Below are 21,706 nucleotides of genomic sequence, written 5' to 3'. Positions count from 1 at the left end.
GTGTGTCAAATTCATGCTGCGTAGCTGCCAAGTTTCCTCACCTCTGATTTTTGCAGCATACACCCAAAAAGGACAATCACCCGAACAAACAGCCCTAACCCTCTACAAATCACACTTCCTAAACCTGATTGACCTTGCCGTATGCACAGCATAAGCAGTTACAGTGTCCTTGAACTCCTCCCGAGATGCATACACTGTGCCAACTTCCCATTTGTATTGACTCATATCTTTCTGAAGCTTGTGAACTGGAAATATGAAACCCTCATGCTCCGAATCAGACCCATCAGCCCCAACCTGGTGATCGAAATCTAAGTCATCACTGTCTCCTCCCTTATCATTTTCAAACTGCTCAGTTGCTCCAGCATTCTTTTTCACAGCCCTAGGTTTTTTACTCATCACATTCACATGTTGAAACCCACTTACCTCAGGATCAAGCTCATCATCACTATCAGTAAAGTGCACATCATCTTCACTATCGTCCTCTTCCCCAGATAGATTATACTCCGAATCGAGACTGTCACTGTCACTAGAGTTATCATACTCAACTTTATTGTCGTCCTCTGCCCCAGAGTAAACAGCAAATGGTTCAGATTGCTTTCGCCCCTCATCTACTCCACCATACAAAACTAGCTCTTGCCCCTCACTAATGTCACCCATCCCATCTTTATCCCCAACATCAATGTAGCCATCATCAGGAAACATCTCTTCGTCCTGAACCTTATGGACAACATACAACTCTACATGGTCTCTCAACTCTGCTATTCGACACATCTCAATGGAATCCGCATCAGTTTTAAACAATTTCAGATTTTTCTCCATGTCTTCAACAACTGGATCCTTGAACCACAATGATGGGATATTCTCCTCGATGTAACCAAGTTGCTTTAGCTCAGCATACGCTTCAAATACAGACCACCGATCACCATCAATCTCTTCTATCACTGTTGTTTCTCCTCCCACATATTCTAATGGACCGTTCTTATATGTAAACCATCCTCCATGGTAGACCTTCACTTTAAAATAACCCATCGTCTTCTACAACACCCTGAAACAGAGTACAACAACACATAGACATTCATAAAAAATGATAAAACACACGCATCTTCCTATTTCACACCGATGCTAATCCCTACTCTCCACACACATGGCCTCATTCCAACGATAAACAGACCACCAAACCCTAAGTAATCTAACCCGACACTAACCACTGCAGCGAGAGCTACCATACTGAAAAGAAGGAAGAAAATCATACCTACGCAAACCCTATCAGTAATGCTTCAGCGACTCTTCACGTCCCTTCCTTCCAGTTCCTCGATCTCGCCTCCTCTCTTCAGTTTCAGTCCGTCAACATCTACGGTCCTCTCCGATTCTGGGTTAGGGCACAATGTAATGGATTTGGTTTACCAAGCGTTGTGAATAAAGGGTGCTGTAATAAACGTTAAGGATTTTTCATCTAAGTGAAGAAATCAAGCGTTTCGCGCGAAATGAAAAGGATAGAATTGTCATTAAAAAAAATTTTAATTAGAAAGGACAAAGTTAAATACAAATGCAACATTAAAGACGATTTTAAATCCAAAATTAGAAGAGGGACGATTTCGATTCTGGCACAAAACTTTAGGGACCAAAATCGTACTTATCCCAAAAAAAAAAAAGAAAAAATAAAAAAAAAAGAAGAATCTACATACACAAATTTAAAAACAAAAAAAAATTATCAAAAATACTTAGATGTATAATTAGACTGTACCAATAAAGGCTAATCCTCGTAGTTGTACTCTTCCTGGCTAATCCTCGTTGTACTCTTCCTCATATATTATCGGATTACATGAAAAATAGTTCCTTTTATAAGAAACTAGATATAATAACCTCAAGAAGTAGAGGAGCTACCAATAACCAGGCTCAGTTTCTTTTCTAAGATCCCTCTTCAATGAGCCTTCCTTGAACAATGGCCTTGATTGTCCGCCGGATATTCACACAATATTCGAACATACCAAGGCTTTCATGAAGTTGACCAATTGCAAAATGGTACATGAAGTCTCTGTGAATTATTATCCATATTTAGAGTGTTATTATTTTTCATGTATAAATTTTAGTTTTGTTATTTTTTCCATCAACTTTTGTAACCCAATAGTGGCATAACAGTTTTGGGTAGGTTCTTAATTTTCGGCTGCAAATGGATAAATTAGTGTTAAAACTATTGCAACAAAATTTAATATAAAAAAAATTAGTGAAAATAATTTTTCTTTTTAAAAACTAAAAATCAAGACAATTTGAAAAAAGAAAAATGCTTAGAAGCAATAAAATGTAGACTTACAAAAATTCTGTTGCCAATTTATACGTAGTTATAGCAGATTCTATATCATTGAATATTTAAAAAAAAAAATACAACAAAAGAAATTTAGGATACATTCACTCTATAAAACACAGACACAGATATAGACACAGAACATGATACAACACGCAACACGACGACACGTAAATTTTAAAAAGTTGGCAAATACGGAGACACGCATATATTAATAATATAATATATTCATTAATATTAAACCAATAAGTATTTTCAAAAACAACCATATGATAATATGCATTTTTTTCCTAAAGTATATAGGTATTCAAAAGATAAAATTTTAAATTCTTATGTCTAAATAGAGTTAGTAAAAGTTTTGTACGTCACACATGTACACAAAAAAAGTTATCTAAAAAGTCATGCTATTTTTTCATCATATATGGTAGAAAAAGTCACTCTTTCTAACTCCGAATCATCAAGAAAAAGGTGAACAACTTCAAGATTATCATTTTTCTCATCAATTGGTGAAAAAGTATCTCCAATAATATCCCACATCATAGTTTCTCCTTTATTATTTTATGGAGTTTTTCTTAAAAGAAGACTAAGATTAATATGGATAAATATTAAATTTTCTGCACGTTTAGACTTCAACTTGCATTGTTTCTTTTTAGGGAATGGATAAAAGAATAAGTGCTCCAATTTCTTTCACAACAAGAAGATGAAGATGATTTTCTTAATAGCCTAAGAGCAATTGGTTGAAGAAGTTTCACTTTACCACCATGAATTAGGCACCAAGATTTTGCATCGGCTATACCTCTATCATTCAATGAATCATAATCATCAAAAACACTTCTACCATCAGAAAAGCTTGCAAATTCAATGTTTACTTTTTCCTCTCTTCTTTATCAGGAAAATACCCTTCAAACATTTAACTCATTAGTGATCTCAATATCTTAATGAGGAGAAACTTGTGTAGGATCTTCTCTCAACCATTTGTCGCTAAAATATATATATATAATTAGAGGTTAAGCAAAAATTAGTAATAATTCAATTATCTTCACTTATAAATAAAAGTTATAAACTATAAATACAAAGAATTACCTTGGATTCAATGAATGTGCTAAACAACGAAGGAATGTGCTACTTTTTGTCCATCTTTAAACTAATATTGAGTGCACAACATTGTAAAAGGACGATGATTCTTGTTCGTCTTTTCTTTCATAGAGATATATAATTCTTTTTACCTTGTTGATCATTGAATTCTACATCTCATGAACCAAATGAAGAGTAGGTGCATCCCTGTCTGCACTTCTTAAAACATCATAAATAAGATTTTTGAAAGCAAGAATATAATAAATTTTTTGTCACCAATTTTCATTCAAATTTTTTTTCTATAACAAACTCAACTTTGCCAATATTATCTTCCTTGTATGAAGACCACTTTTCACTTATAACCATCTCTTTGAGTCCTTACTTTAACAACTTAAATCTTTTGAGCATCACAATAGTAGAGGCAAATCGAGTAGGAGCAACATTAAGCAACTTCAATGTATTAAATTCATTGAAAATAGATAACCTCATATAATGATTAACAATGAATTTTTTTTTTTTTATAAAAAAAGCATCTTTAACATTTTGAGTAATCCATGAGCATTCTTCATAAATAAAATTATTTTTCTCTGTATTCTTAGTTGCACAAATGTCCTTTAAATCAAGATTGAGAGTATGAACAACACAAGGAGTCCAGTAAACAGATGGAAATTTAGCTCCAATCAATAAACCAACCTCTTTACAAAGCAGCACATTATCAGTCACAATTTGTACTACATTTGAGATATCGATTTCTCTTATCACATCTCTTATTTGCTTTGCAACATAATTCTTGTCCTTAATCTCATCTGAACAATCTACAGCTTTCAAAAACATAGGTCCACTTTCAATCACAACCATAAAATTAAGAAGAGACCTTTTTTGGAGATCACTTTATCCATCACTTACAATGTTCACTCTCTTTCCACTCCACGAATTCTTGGTATGCTCTAACATTCTCTCCACATGTTATTTTTCTTTCTCAAGCAAAGTTGTCCTCAATTTATTATATCCAGGAGGAATATAACCATTAACATAATTATTAGCAGTATAAAAAAAGCTTTGACAAAATACAAATTTTTTATTAGATGAAAAGGTAATCCAAATGAGAAAAATATTCTAGCAATATGTAAATTTAGAGTCTCCCTTGTATTTGCATTAAAAGTTTTCTCGAAAGGTTTAATAGCTCTTCTTTTTTTTGAATCAAGTTCACTTACATTAGATGAAAAGGTAATCCACTTCTAATCGAAGGAATCAACACTTCACAAGCCCAGGGAATCCAAGTGAAATTAAATTTGCATGTGACTTGAATTGGACTTGAATTCGAGGTAAATTTGTATTTGAGTTTGAATGTAATTAGGAAAGGAGTATAAAGGTTCTTCAAAGAACACTGAGAATGAGACTTTTACTTTTGGGATTTTTTTTACACTTTTACTTTCATTTTTCACTTTCAAACCCATTTTTTAATTTTTCTGAATCATGAGTCACTAACTCTCCTCCATTAGGAGAGAAGAGCTCTATTGAATTTTAATGGATTAATGTGATTGATTCTCTATCTTCAATTCTTGCATTAGAGTGCTTGTTTTTTCATTTTAAAGATTCAAATCTATTGGAAAATAGTTTGAATCAAAGAAATCAAGCTTAACACTCTTTATCTTAATTCTTATGATTATGGATTTAGATTTGATAAGTGATATTGAATCAACCATTTCCAGATTTTAAGAATTGTGTGGTGCTAAATCGGAGAGTCTGCTTTATCTTTTCTCATGAGCAATTGATCAAGGAATTGGCAATTGATTAAGTCAAGAGAAATTGAATTACCAAGAAATTGGAGTTTAATTACTTATGATTTGCCAGAGATTAATGATTGCATGATTGAGGTAGAGATAAGATCTATTGATCATGAGGATTCAGCTGTTGGGAATAAGTAGTATGACCATAATCCAATCAATCATGTGTCAAATAATTTGTTATTGTTATTATATTAAAATGTTAATATAAAAAGGTCTTTGATTAAATTTAGAGATTTATCATTGTGATAGTGATCATAATATTGAGAGATAAATCTTTTATAATTTAATCTAAATTATTCTTGGTCATAGGATTATTAAAAAGGATATTAATAATCCGAAAAGATCAATATATATATATATATATATATATATATCTAGTCTTCATTGGATGAATATTAATAGATCTCATTTATTAAATTATATATATAGATGGTGCATATAGAGATATGACCATTGATCTGACTCACTCTGAGAATTTTTAATGGTTATAATTACCGTATATTTGTCAATACGATATTCTCAAGATGAACATGGTAATAGAGTTTCCTTTGACCTGCGACTGTCATAGTGTATTTATTATACTTTGATTCCGGACACCTAATACCCTAGGGTGCTAGTTGAATGGATATTGGATATAATTTAAATACTTGTAGAATTAATTATTAGTCAATAAGGAATCCGTCAACTCTCGGTAAAGAGTTTGAGCTCTATGATTATAATGACTGAGATGAATAAAACATTGGCCAAGGAGATTGAATGAATGAAGAAATGAGTTTCTTAGGTCATTCACAGTTCTTTATAATAATGGTAACAAGTTAGAGTTTGACAATTAAACCATACTCTAAAGGTTAACCAAGAGCTGGAAAGATGGAATGAATTATACTTTGTTCTTCCAAGGTTCTTAGTAAAAATATATTACTTCATACTATCGGGTCGTTGAGGAGTGTTGTTAGACACCAACCTTGATTAGTAAATTTAGTATGACTAATTTACTACCCGCTTAGTGTTGAACCTATAGGGTCACACACTAACGAGTGTTCTAATCTTTATTATAGAATTATTTAATCATTATTTTGATTTGATCAAATAAATATTATATTAATTCAAAATGGAATATTATTATATTTTTTGCTAGCACCAAGAATATAATAATAGTATGATAATTGAGAATATTAAATGAGATTTGAGAATAATTAGTTATTCTATTTCTAAATTTGGATCAGATCCTAACTGATTCTGTTTCAAATTGAGTTATAATATGATTCATAAATTTGAAGGATTCAAATTTGGAATTTCAAGATACGATTTAAATTTGAATTGAGAATCAAATTTAAAATCAGTAACAAATCTCATACTATATATATGTATGCCAAGAGTAGAGAAAATGTGAGAGAATAATAAGAGTTTTATTCCGTTACCTCTACACACATAAATGTATGTGAGTCTAGTTCTTGGAGAAAAATTTTATAGCGTACAAAGAGTTGCAAGAAGTTTCTCAATTTAGATTAGATGGCTATTGGTCAAGGAGTTGACAGCAAAGATTGGTCTCAGTGTGGATACATATAGAGTCTTCATACAATCGAAGAATAAAGTTTTTACTAAAGCGTCTAAAGGTATTTAGATCTGATCTACATATTGTTTATTATTAAAATAAAGTTTAAGCACAAAATAGATCTTTAAGATTACTTTATTACTTCCACTGCGTGTTATAAACAACATGATAATCCTTTATCAGCATCTCTAAACTCTAATGATTTTACTATCATTATCTCACTGTCTTGCTTTAGAATTGTCTTTAATGTATGCACATTTACATTGATTGATTTCTTGTACTTGCGTGTTATAAACAACATGATAATCCTTTATCAGCATCTCTAAACTCTAATGATTTTACTATCATTATCTCACTGTCTTGCTTTAGAATTGTCTTTAATGTATGCACATTTACATTGATTGATTTCTTGTACTTTACTAACTCCGGTTGATTTACGTATTCACTGTTTTAATTCTTGTCATTTACTTTCTAGTTAGTTATATTCCAGTTATTTACATTTCAGTTATTTACTTTAATGCCAAGTTATCTAGTTTTATGCTATGCTCTTTGATTAATTCTCTTTCAATTCTAAATTGCTTAACTAGAATAATCAATTGATTTTGATTGCTTAATCCATTAATTTTTGTGGGAACAATAACCTACTCATTGTGGTATCACTCGATACGATTTGGTGTACTTGCCGACAGGGACGGACATAAGGGGGTCGAGTGGAGGCCTCGGCCCCTCCAACTTTTTTTAAAAAAACTTAATAGTAATAAGTTATTATGTATAATTTAATTTTTTTAAAAAATTATTTAGTATTTAATCTAGTATAAATAAATATCAAGTATAATTTAAATATTAATAATTTTTAATATCTAAAAAGTAAGTAACAATATTAAAAAAATTTAAAAAAGATATTATTACTAATATTTTTTAATTAAATAAAAATTTTTAAATCTCAAAGTGAATTCTTTTTCTTCTTGTGACCATCTTTTTTTATTCATTTGGTATTAATTCTCTCTGTTTCAACTGCTACAACTAAGAAATCTTTTTCAATTATAAATATTATGAAAAATAACTCAGAAACAAAATAAAAGATGAATTTCTTGCTAATTATCTTTTAATTATATTGAAAAGAAAATTGTTGAAAAATTTGACACAAATTCTATTATCGATGAATTTTATGATACGAAGAATCGATTCACTTCGTTAGTAAAAAGTACACATATTTTTTGTACTTTAAAATATATTATCTATCGGTATATTTTTGTAATACATCTTATATTATATAATTTTTTACATAATTTTTAATATTATATGTATTATTGGCCCCACATGATAACATTTCTGGATCCGTCCCTGCTTGCCGATGGTTGTGCATAGAAATCTAATTTCTAGCTATCAGTGGTTCAACCAGAAAAACCCTTTTATTATAAAATAATTAATAAATTATAAATAAACATCCTATAATGTAATTATAATCTAATATAAACTTTAAAATATCTTCTAAATTTAAAGCATTACTTGAAATGTCATCAAGCAAAGTCTTATGATCTTTCTTCACATACAAGTCACTTATGAACTAGGAAACTATAATGTTGTTCTTAACTTCCTCAACAAACTGAAGAATCTCATACTCAACCTTTTCGACTGAATTAGCTTTCACTGTTGCAACATACAAAGCAGAAGTATACTTTCGAGAGCCACCAAACAAAACCAATGGGACCTATAGATGCAATCAAAAAATAATAAGACTAAAAAATTATGATCCCATGAAAAACAAGCACAATGGCTCAAGGACGAAACAAAAAGTTTTAGAACAATTCAAGCTGACCTAAATGAAATATAAATCAACAATTCATTGAATTTAGATGATAAACATAACAACTACCTAAGTGAATTATTAAACAAATACTTAAAAATCGAGGCCAATAAAAGCCATTCCTAAAACATGAAGCGGTGAAATGAATAAATATGCAGTAGAACAAAACCTCAATACAAACAACACAGTACAAGTTATCAACAAGCACAAAAAGTAGGAATTTCTTTTACTGAAAATCATGCCTCACGGCAACAACAAAATAGAAAAAGTTAAAAACAGATTATAAACAATTCATGAAATAGATTTAGGTTGAATATTTCACCAAGGAATTGGAAGGGGCAACGAGAAATCGTTGGAGAGTGGATCTCTGGGAAGCGACGAACCTTAATTTGTTGAAGATTGTATGTATACATTTTTATGTTATTTTTTTTAGTACAACAGCAACAGTAAAATTTTCAATAAAGAACTAGAGCTAATCACTAATCAGTAAAAAACTAATAATTAGTAAAGAACCAAAGCTAATCACAAGACATTCACTAATCAATCAAATTACAACACACAAAATCAGTAAAAAACCAAAGCTAATCACATCAGTAAAGAACCAATAATTAGTAAAGAACCTGAGCTAATCACAAAAACAGAGCATAAAAAGGTAAAAAAAAAAACGAAGAACAACTGAAGAACAAGCGAGCAAGACATTCACTGACCTTCGAAGACAACGCCGACCAGACGATGGCGAGAACATAAGAACGACGGCGAGAAGATGCAGAGAGTATGGGATAGGCCGAGCTCGCGGAAGAAGAGAATAGCGGTTGGAGACTTAGGGGCAGTGGCAACACGGACGGACGGCGGCCGAGCTCGACGGATGGACGGTAATAGTGGCTCGACGGATGGGCGGGGACAGTGGGTCGAAGAGTAGATAGGGTTGCAGAAGGGACAGTGACTGATTCAGGTATGCAGAAGAGGTTGAGAGGAGTAAGAAGTGAAGTGGTTCAGTTTAGTAATCAATAAGCCAAAGTTGCCAAATGACGTCATTTCCTTCGAATCGGCTAGTTCCCGGTCTGGTCCAACCAGTCGGTTCTCGGCCAATTCAATAGTTCTCCATCGGTTTTTGTTTCAACGGTTTTGCATATCTAACCAGATCGTTAATGCCACCGATTTGCGGTTGGACCAGTTTGACTGGTCGGTTCGGTCCGATTTTTAAAATATTAGTTTGGCTGTGTTTGTTTATAGACACGGGACATTGAGATAGGGATACAAAGAGATAAAATCGTTTGGCAAATGAGACATGGACAAAGACATTGTGTACAGAGATATTGAATTAGTGTATTTTGTGTCTATTCTAATAGGAAGACACAGAGATACTAACAAGAGACACAATTTTTTTTTACTTTTTCTTTCATTATTCTTATTAATTTTTCATAATTATATTTTTTAATATTATATTTTTCTTCTGAAATTTTTGAATGAAAAAAAAGAGAATAAATTGGACTTTTATCATTTGTTCTAGTTTATCACCAAACAAAATACAAGAACACTAATTTTTATGTCTCTGTCCTTTATGTCTTGTTCTCAATGTCTTGTCTTATCATGTTCTTAGGGCTTGTTTGGGTGAGCTTCTAAGAAAAGATCTTTTTTCGAGTTATCTTTTTCTAGAAGATCTTATGAAAAAGTAAATGTAATTTTATGTTTGGGTATCTCATGTAAAAAGACTTTTTTATCTATCAATTATATTTGGGTATAATAATATAAAAGTACTTTTTGTTTATTTATTAGATGAAAAACATCTTTTTTTATAGAAAAAAGATCTTTTAAAAAAATATGTAAATTACTGTTTCTCAAAAAAAATGTTTTTTTTTTTAAATTTTTCTAGTACTTTTATTTTTACTACTAAAAATTTATCAAACACGTTAAAAAGTAAAAAAAGATCTTTTTTATTAAAAAAGATATTTTTTTTAACAAAATAATAGTGCCCAAACAAACAATTAGAATTAAACGTAATCCTAATTACCTAAATTACAAATTGTGGTAGCATTATCAACTAAAGAAACTAAATATGCGGCTACACAATCTTATAAGGAAGCAATTTGTTTGCAAAGATTATTGGAGGATCTCAGACACAAATAAAAAAGATTCTAATATCTTGTGCCAATTAGAGTGTCTTGCATATCACAAGTAATTTAGCATTTCATTCAAGAACAAAACACATAAGCATTCAATCCATATACATCAATGATAATCTTTTAAATATCATGAGAAAACCAATCAATATGGGTAAATTTAGTTAGTATAGATTTTTCCTTTGTCTGTTAAAAATATAACATAAATACACCAAAAAATAATTTTAAATGGCAGACTGTAGAGTTGATGTTGTTTTTGTCAAATAGATTCATGTAAATAGTTAAAGAAACAAGTGGACATTGTGGTGATTTGGTTAAGCTAACAAGTTGCGATTTTTTACTTAATCAAAATTGGATAAGCTAACTAGTTGTAGTTTTTGACTTAGTCAAAAACCAAATTACTAGCAAATCATTTAATATAAACAAAATGATAAGACTCAAGTTGATATTTGTCAACTTATCATGGTAACTAGATAAAGTTGAATAAGATGATATGGTTCAAATTGATAAACATGAACAAATTATAATTTATTTGTTTCTCTTATCACCATAGCTAATTATATATAGTGGTTAAAACATTTACTATACTATTGAATGCCATATTTTATATTAAAAAATATTTAAAAAATTAGAAAATATTAAGTTCTCTCGTATGTATGATTTCTTTATTTATTTCGCTTCATCAACTCTAATAACTGAACAAAAGAAACTAACAGAATGAACAGATGGTGATGCCAATCAATAAAGAGTAAAATGAATAGATGACGTAAAAATTTATGTTGATCTAGAATTTCTCAATAAAAATGGAATTGTTTCGTTGTAAGTATAGTTTAAATCAACAATCACTTCTCCATCAGAATTTTTTTTTTTGTTACGAGTGCAAACCAATAAAAATAACCGAGAGTATTAGGTCTCGGGTCGTCTCTCAAAGGAATTACAGTGAGGTATGCACATTATTGGTTATGAAGTTTAATGGGTGATTTGCGGATAAGATGATAACTATGAAGCACGGACACTTCGCTGAATTGCCGTGTCTGCGTGTCGGACACATTTCGGACACAACTGGATAAGATGATAACACATTTCGCGGATAAGATGATAACACATTTCGCGCGTCTGCTATGTCAAACCGTGTCTTAATAAAAAAGAAAAAATTCTTCTCCGGACACACCTGGACACACCTTTACCATCACGTGTCAACGTGTTCAGTCTTATTCTTAACATATATTCTTAAAATAAATTTAGCTATATGTTTAATTTGTTACATCTTTATATATGTAAATGAAAATTGTGCAGTTTATATATTTCCTTTGAAAATCAATTGAGTACATGCATCAAATGATGGTAGTTTAATCTTTTATCTAATAAGAAATGTTTGGTTTCCACACAGAAATTGGTTTATAGCTATGAAGCACGGAAATTTCGTTGAGTTGCCGTGTCCGCGTGTCGGACACATTTCGGACACGACACTCACCAACACTCATCTGACATGCGTATTTGCTGTGTCCAACCATGTCTTAATAAAAAATAAAAAATCCTTTTCCGGACACAACTGGATACACTTAAATATCATCACGTGTCAGCGTGTCCTGTCTTATTCTTAACATATATTTTTAAAATAAATTTAGATATAGCATATATTATTATTTATTAAAAAATATTTTAAATACTTGATATAATTAAAATAAGACATTAAAAATAATTCAAAATTTTAATTTATATTTTAATATCAATAAAATATCAAAATATTATTACGATTTATCTAAAAAATACTTTATACACAACTAGAAAATGGCTTAATACAGACAGATTTACAGACAGATTTGGTCTATATTACAGACGGATTTTTTGTTACCGACGAAATTACCGACGGATTTTGTCCCTCTGTAAAAGCCTCGTCGGAAATTATTTACCGATGGATTTTTTTCCATCGGAAAATTACCGACGGATTTTTACCCGTTACCGACGGATTTTCCCTCTGTAAATTCTCCATCCATTTTCCGAAGCCGACAAACTTTTCCGACGGATTTTCCGTCGAAAATTACAGACGGATTTTCCGACAGATTTTTCGTCTGTAAATTACAGACGGATTTTTTGACAGATTTTCTGTCTGTAATTTGAACCTTGAAAAATCATCTCACACTCTGATTACAGACAGAAAATCCGTCTATAAATCCGTCAGTAAACTAAAATATATTTTTTTTATTTTTTCAATTACAAAATAAACTTGTTTTCATACAAAATAAATATAAATTTAATACAAATTTTTATCTAATTTGTACTCGAATATTTATAATATTACAAAAAATAAACAAATTCATCGTATTATAAAACTAAAAGAAAATTATTATAAACAAGCAAGTAAATATAATTCAAAACATAAACAAAGTGTATTATCAACTATAATCCTCAGTATATTGTTCAATCGTACTAAATTTTACACAATTTTACATATATTACAGAAAGATTAACTGAATTCTTTCTCAAAAAATGGACATGAATCAACATCCATCAGCCATATGTGCATGAATTCTTCTTGAACTTGATAGGTTTGATTCCGAAGAGTTGATCACCAAAGGGAAAATAATTTCCTTATGGTGCTTTGTTCTTACTAGTTTCCCCACCACATTCCCTCTTGAACAAATCTCAAGGTCCATAGCATCCTTATTCCCATTAGATTCCTTAGCAATCAACGGCCGATACAGTTGGTGAATGAGACTCTCATCATATTGGGAATGCTCAACCCAAGTAATCTACAACAGTGAAAAAAAAAAGGGTTTATGTTGCAATCACACTTCATTGGCACATTGGTTTAGGACAAGTGAAAATATTAGTTATCATAGATTCATACTCCAACTTAATGATAAAGAAAATGTTAACACAAAAATCAAAGATAATCATAATTCAATAACCAACCTAGTGTTAGCAAATTAAGAATTGTTATCAATATGATGGTAACAAAAAGCATGTAGACTTTCAAAACTACAGTTAAAAATTGGGTAATAAAGAAAACAGGGAAATTAAAGCGGCAGAAATTTCATTGACTATAACTGAAATTGATAATATGAAAATGATAATATATGATTATGATTGTACTACTGAATAGTTAAATGGCTTAAATGTACTCCAAATTGATGTGGCCTTTTGATTCAGCAGTGATATAGAAGTAGAACTTGAAAATTGAACATAGAAAATCTTGATTCTGGGATGTGAATATCTTCTTCTCTAATAGAATATCGTTATAGTGTTCAAATTGCAAAACAAAGAAACAAGCAAGTTCCTTTGAATTTAATTACTTCAACACATGATAGATACTATTTGCAAATAAAAATAAACAAAGCATATAAAGGCAAAGAAGGAGAAAAGGTTGACTTACCAACCAGTGATCCAAGAAGCAAAGGGTGCCCATGATGGACCAGCAACCTGAGGAAGCTCAATTGACGAACAGGAACGAGTGGCGAAAGCAATTGAATCTCCGCTTGCATCTGAAAAGCATTATTATTTGGCCCTCCTATCAGTCATCAGTTCCAGCCAAACAGAAAGAAACAAACATTCAGAATAGAGACATACCTATTTAATAAAATATAGTAAACAAAAGCTATAACTTTACCTATCATGACTTAGAATTCAAAGCAGGTTAATAAAAAAAATAAAAAAAAATAAAAACTGTCTTTGTTTTTTAATAATATTCAAAAACCCCACTGTAAAAAGTTCAATAAATACTGAAAGTATATTTGAAATTACTATTGCCATTTCAATAGTTTACTAAAAAATAAGTAAGGGAATAGAAACAAGCTTCTAGAATGAATGAAGGGACTTAGAAACATGCCAAACCACACACGAAATGCTATAAAAATTGCACAGTTGACAATGAACACATATCAGAGACTCAAAATATGCAAAAGGCCTAAAGTGTTTCTTACATGTAGTCCACCAAGGACACAAGAGTGCTGGATCGTTATGGGGAATTAAATCATGTCTGTATGCTTATATGTAATAGAATACTTACAAAAAAACTCGGAAAATATGGGGAATTAAATCATGTCTGATGTCTAGTGTCATGGACAACCATAATATATAATGAACAAATAAAAAATCTCGGAAAATATGGGAGACTCAAGCAACTTCACATACCATTAAGATGAGTCGATCATATGGAGGAAGGATCTCAGATACTTCCTACAAGAGAACAATTCTAAGTTTCTCAGTGAAAACAAAACCAGTACCAAAAGCACAAAATGTACTAACTAAATCATCTGTATGAGTAAAACAAAGCCTCTTAATAACACAGTCAATCCTAAATCATCTCTTAATAACACACTGCCAGTATTTGAACCCTAACTAGATGTTTAAGTAACCCTTTAAAAATGTCAGCTGTGCCACTACTCTTGGCTAGTTGGTTAATAACTTTTCACATATGCATGGAGACCAAAAGGATAAACTAAGGAAATGCACCTATTACTATGAGAATGAGCTAATTTCATCAGAAAGAGAGTCAATAGTGAAACAATACCTGAGAGATAGCAGCATATTCTCCTCACCCATTCTTTTTTGCTCTTTCTTCTTCCCTAAAACCTCAAACAAAATAGAAGAAACAACCAATTAGAAGATATTTCTAACATGCAAGACAATGACAGCCATAAATAGTATAACCTACTTACCCTGTCTCCTGATTTTGGGAGAGGGCCATGCCATTTTGGAATAGCATTTGCACGTTCAACATATGCTGCATTTGTCCCTGTACCAAGGATCACAGCAGCAATGACATCCTGATTGTAGAATCTGCCTCTAGCTAGTGTTCCAATGGTATCATTAACCTAATGCAAAATCACCGAGTTAGTCTGATTGTAGATTCTGCAAATGCACCATAAACGATGGCAAGAAGAATTACAACAAAGTTAAATATATCATAATCGAGGTAAGAATAATTATCACATCTTCAATATTGAAACCCTTAGTCCACTTTATTGTAATAATAACAATAATTGTAATAATAACAATAAAGAAAGTTATGAACAAAGAATAATATTGAATCATTAAAAAGAACTAACCGTTCCATGATCTTTTAGCCACTCTCCTAAAGGTTTATTAGTATTCTGAGGATCATAGGGTTCACCATAAAAGAAGTCCGGAACAACCACATAGTAACCAGAAACTGCAATCTTGTCTGCAAGCTTCCTAAACAACAAAAGATGAACAATGTTATTTAGGATAGGAACACATTGAGATAGAAACAGAGATAATTGACAATAAGAGCAGATTGAATCAGATTAGCCTCCTGCTTCTATTGGTGGTAAAATTTATCAAAACCTTCAGAAATTTTAAGTGAAAGATAGCGAGGCTTTAATCTTAGCAAGTAACCTCAAACAAGAAAAGCTTCTACCTTCCCTTCTTGTCAATTTTTGTTCAGTCAACTGTCAAACAAGAACACATTCAAATAATTAGAATAAAGCAACAAAATTTGGTTTAATGAGGAGAAATAGGCTACAAGACATGTCCTGAATATTAACTCACCTCCAAATCAACATATGAGGGATTTTTTCCTATTGATTTAAGAAATTTGTCAAGACCACTTGCATTTAGAGCTGCAATTTAAAGAATCAGACTTTATATATCAGTGTAACTGCAGCAATGCATAATGGAACCAACAAAGGACCTATTAACTTCTGTCTTACGTCAAATTAGACAGGAGAAAGATAGCACTGGGGTTTAAAAGAAGTTACCAGGGTCACACAAGGGAAGCTGGTCTTTGCCAGAGAAAAAGTTACCAATGGAGTCAACTATCATTCCGAGCTTCGCTTCAAGTTTTTCCATTCAACAACAACCACCGAGTTTCCACCGAGTTGGGCTGAGTTTTTCACGAATCGCTGTAGACATGACCAACAAAAAAATCTCTTTCTTCACTGATAGTAAAATAATTAATAAACCTACAACAAGCTCAATCAGCATCAACAGCAACAAGAAGATAGAAATTGCGAAGAAAAATTGATAAACCTAAAATTGGCACAGAAAAATTGAGCCCTAAGCACTAAAATCACAATCCAATTATACCTGAAATTCACTAAGGGAGCAAACGCGACAAGAGCGGCGGCGGAGAGAACTCTGTGACGACGGCGATGAAGGGAGCAGATGCGACGAAGCGGCGGAGGGAGCTCTGCAACGATGGCGACCAAGGGAGGAGACGCGACGAGAGAGGCGGCGGAAGGAGCTCGTGCGACACAAGGGATGACAGAGAGATCGCGGGATGCGAACAGCGGCAACGGCGGAAGAAGCTCGTGCGACCAGAGAAGAAGCAGCTCGTGAGGAAGAAGCTCGTGTGTGAAGTGTGAATTGTGAATGAAGCTCGAGACATTAGGTTAAGTTAGGTTTACATCAATATTTTTCGACGGAAAATTTTAAATTACAGACGGATTTTCCGTCTGTAATAATTTAATAAAACGCAGTGTTTTGTTCATTTAGTTACAGACGGATTTTCCGTCTGTAATCATTTCCCACAAAAAAAAATATTTTTTCCGACAGAATTATCGACAAATTCTCTTTTCCGTCTGTAATTTATGTTAATTCATTTTTTTTTGTTTTCCGACAAAAAATCCCTCTAAAATTCCGACTGTATTTCCGTGGGATAAAATCCGTCGGAAATATCCGTCTGTAATAACTAATTTTCTAGTAGTGATATTTTATATGTATGTGTGTCCCCATATCATGTAAAATTTTAAAATTCCCGTATCGGTGTGTCCCGTATTGTGTCGTATCCGTGTCAGTGTCCGTACATCATAGGATGATAATAGCCTAAATGACAATAAAATAAAGTAACAAATAAAGATAGCAAATACTAAAGAGAGACATTCATGGCAAGGATTGAGAATCAAGGCTTTCTATCCTAGTCATTAATCATATACAATAGTTATCAGGAGCTAATCCTATTTCGCTATCTCCAACATCGGGAGAAAGTCAATCGTCATCTCCAACGTCGAGAAAAAGTCAAATAAGTCTAGTTAATCTCAATCCATAAGTAATGTTAATGGAAGCAAGCAAGCACGGATCTAGGTAGAAGCAAGATGGGGCATTTGCCCCCACAAAAATTTTGATAAACAAATATAATTATTTATAAATGTTGATAAGAATTTATATAATTATTAAAATAAATATTAAATATTTAAATATTTACATATTAAAATATTAGTAAATATATGTATTTTAAATTTTATATTTATTTTTTTTATTATATTATATTTATTTCTAAAATAAATAAATAAATTAACTAAAAGAATAATAATAATAATTAGCTTCATGATACTAATTAATTAGAAATTATTTGGAATATATCTTAGAATATCAGTAGTTCATTTAAGCAAGAATCAAGAATTTAAATTTTATTTTGTATATATAATAATTTATTGGATAATGATAGACTCTTAAATAAAGTACAGATCTACGACAGATTAATCCTTAATCTGTTAAGTTAGAGTATACTATGAAAAAATAAAATAAAATAAAATATCTATACATAAATTTTACTTGATATATTTTTGCCCCCATTGTTAATTTTTTCTGGATCCGTCCCTGGAAGCAAGATTAACTAATCACTCTAGATCACTAACATAAGTTGGGTATTAATGACTCAAGATCACCTAATTTCTCTTTCCAAGCCAATAATGTACAAAATCTACTCCAAATCTAAGCCAAATATTTTATCAAACACTTGGTGTGCAATAAAATAAAAGCATATTAAATTGCAAGAAATATAAATCTACAACTACCCAATGCAAGAAAATGACAATAACAACTCAAGAAAGCAACAACAAACAAAGAAACATCAAATTGCATTAAAGAAAAGCAAAGTTAACAAGAGAGTTGATAAAACTAAAGAGTAGCTCAAAAGAGAAATTAACAAGAAGAAATAAGAGAATTAAACTACTAGATCATGAAAATGTAAAGAAAACTACACTAAAACATGAAATAAAATCTGAAATTAAAGAGAAAATTAATCTAAGAACCCTAATTCCAGAGAGAAGAGGGAGCTTCTCTCTCTAGAAAACTACCCTAAAACATGTTTCCTACACTACCTAATTGCTCCCCCTCATTCCTTCTTGAATTTTGCCTCAAATACTTTAGAATTGAGTTGGACTTGGGCCTTAGTGAGCTCAGAAATCGCCCCCAGCGTGTTGCTTTTAATGAGGTCACGTAACGCTTGTCACGCATACGCGTGGGTCACGCGTACGCGTCACCTGGCAACTTTCCTTGTCATGCGTACGCGTCACCTAGACGAATTTCTTTTTCACACGTACGCGTCGGTCACGCGTACGCGTCACCTTGAATCTTCCAAATCCTTGCTTTCTATGAATTCTCCATCTTGCATGCTTTTCTCTTCATTTCTATGATCCATTCCTTGCCTCTTAACCCTGAAATCACTAATAAACATATCAAGGCATCGAGTGGAATCAAAGTGAATTAACTTTAGCTAATTAAAGGCCTAAAATGCATATTTTTAACCATTAAGCAAAATTAGGAGAAATTCATAAAACCATGCTATTTTGTTGAATAAATGGGAGATAAGTTGATAAAATCCACCAAATTCTGCACAAGATAAACCCTAAAGTTTGGGTTTATCAAACCTCCCCACACTTAAACCAAGCATGTCCTCATGCTAAACTCAATAAAGACAAAAAGGGGTAATCAATTTATTCAATGCAAACTATATAAATACAAGCTACCTACATGCATCTAGCTATTCTGATTACTATCTATCTATATATATATAAGCATGTATGTGGTCAAAGTGAGTCAAATTTCCAAGAAATCATATATGCACAATCAAGGGCTAAATCAATCATATCAAAACACATTCACAATTGATTTGAGTTATTCAAAAGAGTTTACAAACTTGCAAGATAAGCAATCATCAAAGATGGAAATATGGAATTGAGCAATTGAACCCTCACCGGATGTGTATATGCACTCTAATCGCTCAAGTGTTTAGGGTTAATCCGCTCAAATATCCTCTAATCATACTTTCTAAAGTTTTTTCTCTATCTAACTAATTAACAAATATTTAGTGTACATATGCAAATATCACGAGGGTTTTTCAAGGTTGTAATGAGGCTAAGGTAAGGGTGAGGATATATGTATGGTTAAGTGAGCTATCAATTGAATCTTTGACTAACCTAAGTTCTCACCTAACACACACACACTCTAAGCAATTCTAAAATCAAGCCTAGCTACCCAAAAATCTCACTTTTACATATATACACACTCATGTATCAATTTCAATTCAATCACATATGCATTGATTTTTATTGAGCTTCACATTGGGATAATTTTGTCCCCTTTTTATTATTTCTTTTTTGTTTATATTATTATTTTTTTCTTCTTTATATATATATATATATATATATATATATATATATATATATATGAAAGCATAATATATACAAAGGACATCAATGCATATGGTTTCTATACTTTCACATGAGTATACACCCAAATTCTCAATATTCTCAACAAAACACATTCTCATCAACTAAAGTTCTCACATTTCCCACACTTAATTAACACACACACTCACTATCTTATAGGGATGAGCATGGCGGGTATCTGATTACCCGTCTGAACCCGAACCGAACCAATTAAATTGGTTCTGGAACTAACGGGTACTCGGGTCCAACCCGAACTAAACCAATGGCCTTTGTTGGTGATTGGTTCGGGTATCAGTTCTGGGGGTGCGGATACCGAACCAACCCGTGAACCCGATCATATATTAATTAAATAGAAAAATAAAAAAAATATATATGGCTTTTAGTGAGTTTTCCAACTTGTAACCCTAACACTGTGTCACTAGCGGGGCCCTCTTAGACTCTCAGTCTCTCACCTAGATGAATTCTCCACCTCGTCCACAGGACCGTTAGGCACATCGTCTTCCTAGTAGCGGCAGCGACGCAGCAACCAACTTCCTTTCCGTTGTCGACGTCTTCGTCGGCATCTCCGTCAGCATCGTCGTCTGTGGTTCCCTCTCCAGCAACCAGCTTTGTTTTCGGTCAGTCGTTCCCTCTCCAGCAGCCAGCTTCCTCCAGGCTCCAGCATCGTCTTCTCCGGTCACTCAGTCAGGTTAGTCTATTATTTTTGGAGAATGTTATATGTTAAAGTGTTAAATATTTAATTTTCTATTCAATTTTTGAAATTATACATTCTTAGTTCTTGTTGAATAAAGCTCTTGATCACTCTGAAGCAATCCTCTTTAAGACCTAAATTGGAGTTAAATATACATTCTTAGTCCTCTGTTGTTCAATCCTCTAATTCACTTTGAAGCAATCCTTTTGTTCAATTTTTGAAATTATACATTCTTAGTCCTCTGTTGTTTAATATATTTGGAGTTAAACATCCAAATTAGTTAGGCTATCTCCACTTCTATTTTGGGGACATATTGCTTGCAATGTTTGTAAATAATCTGGGTTTAATGTTGGATCAGGATTGCCTATGTTGTTGTAATTATATAATCGATTAAGTGATTAACAAATACTCTGCAGTAAGGTCTTCCAATTGTACTATTTGGTTAGTAACTTATTATAATACTTGTACTAATTAATGAATGTCAAGATCTGATAAAATACATGACTTCTCTTATTTTATGAAATAATAATATATAGAGTTTTGCTAATAATAAATATCCTAAAAATTAATATTGAATATTTTTATAAAGTTGATGGCTCCGTACTTATTTTATGTATTTTTCATATTCAAAAATGGAGAAAACTAACCCTAAAAGTGATACGATTGTTGGAAGTACTTCTTCTCCAAGTGCAGCCACTTCCGCTGTTATTAACGATGGTATTTTTGGTGGAGCATCACAAAGTCCAGCTCCCCCACCATTGCCTGTCTCAAATCCTTCATCAGAAACACAGATCGAAGCTGTTGGAGCTACTGGTGAGCCTCCAAAAGGGGTAAAACGTAAATCCAGTAGGGCACCTAGTTGAGTCCTTCTACTGTTGAGTCTCTAATTTGCTCACAAAATTGGTTGATGGCTCAAGAGAAGATGCATGATTTAAAGCAAGATCTTGAGGACCA

At 32.0% G+C, this 21,706-nt stretch overlaps 1 protein-coding gene and 1 long non-coding RNA gene across 7 annotated transcripts; both read right to left on the bottom strand.

The window, feature by feature from the left end:
• On the bottom strand, positions 8,192-9,517 carry LOC110266055. Its single transcript, XR_002352946.1, has 2 exons — positions 9,233-9,517; positions 8,192-8,429 (listed from the first exon to the last, which is right to left on the bottom strand). It is a non-coding gene; the product is annotated as an uncharacterized LOC110266055 (long non-coding RNA).
• On the bottom strand, positions 12,977-17,008 carry LOC107613853. 6 transcript variants are annotated; one of them, XM_021109818.1, is made up of 10 exons: positions 16,697-17,008; positions 16,369-16,572; positions 16,160-16,230; positions 16,007-16,059; positions 15,697-15,823; positions 15,307-15,462; positions 15,159-15,220; positions 14,780-14,824; positions 14,022-14,156; positions 12,977-13,398 (listed from the first exon to the last, which is right to left on the bottom strand). In XM_021109818.1, exons 2-8 carry the CDS (start codon positions 16,457-16,459, stop codon positions 14,782-14,784), a joined length of 603 nt encoding a protein of 200 aa, XP_020965477.1. In that variant the 5' UTR covers positions 16,460-16,572; positions 16,697-17,008; the 3' UTR covers positions 12,977-13,398; positions 14,022-14,156; positions 14,780-14,781. The 6 variants fall into 6 exon arrangements, with proteins under 6 accessions (XP_020965477.1, XP_020965476.1, XP_020965475.1 ...); XM_021109817.1 differs by having other exon boundaries at positions 16,369-16,512; positions 16,697-17,007; XM_021109816.1 differs by lacking the exon at positions 16,697-17,008 and having other exon boundaries at positions 16,369-16,639.

Source organism: Arachis ipaensis, chromosome B08 (genome assembly GCF_000816755.2).
Source record: "Arachis ipaensis cultivar K30076 chromosome B08, Araip1.1, whole genome shotgun sequence".
NCBI classification, from domain to species: Eukaryota; Viridiplantae; Streptophyta; class Magnoliopsida; order Fabales; family Fabaceae; genus Arachis; species Arachis ipaensis.
This window is presented reverse-complemented; position numbering and strand designations above follow the sequence as displayed.

Excerpts from the sequence above, each read along its gene's own strand:
- LOC107613853 (XM_021109818.1), bottom strand. The coding sequence starts at position 16,459 with ATGGAAAAACTTGAAGCGAAGCTCGGAATGATAGTTGACTCCATTGGT. Across the intron at positions 16,231-16,368 it reads GCTTCCCTTGTGTGACCCTG|CTCTAAATGCAAGTGGTCTT; the intron begins GTAACTTCTTTT and ends TTTAAATTGCAG. Across the intron at positions 15,463-15,696 it reads GGCTAAAAGATCATGGAACG|GTTAATGATACCATTGGAAC; the intron begins GTTAGTTCTTTT and ends ATTTTGCATTAG.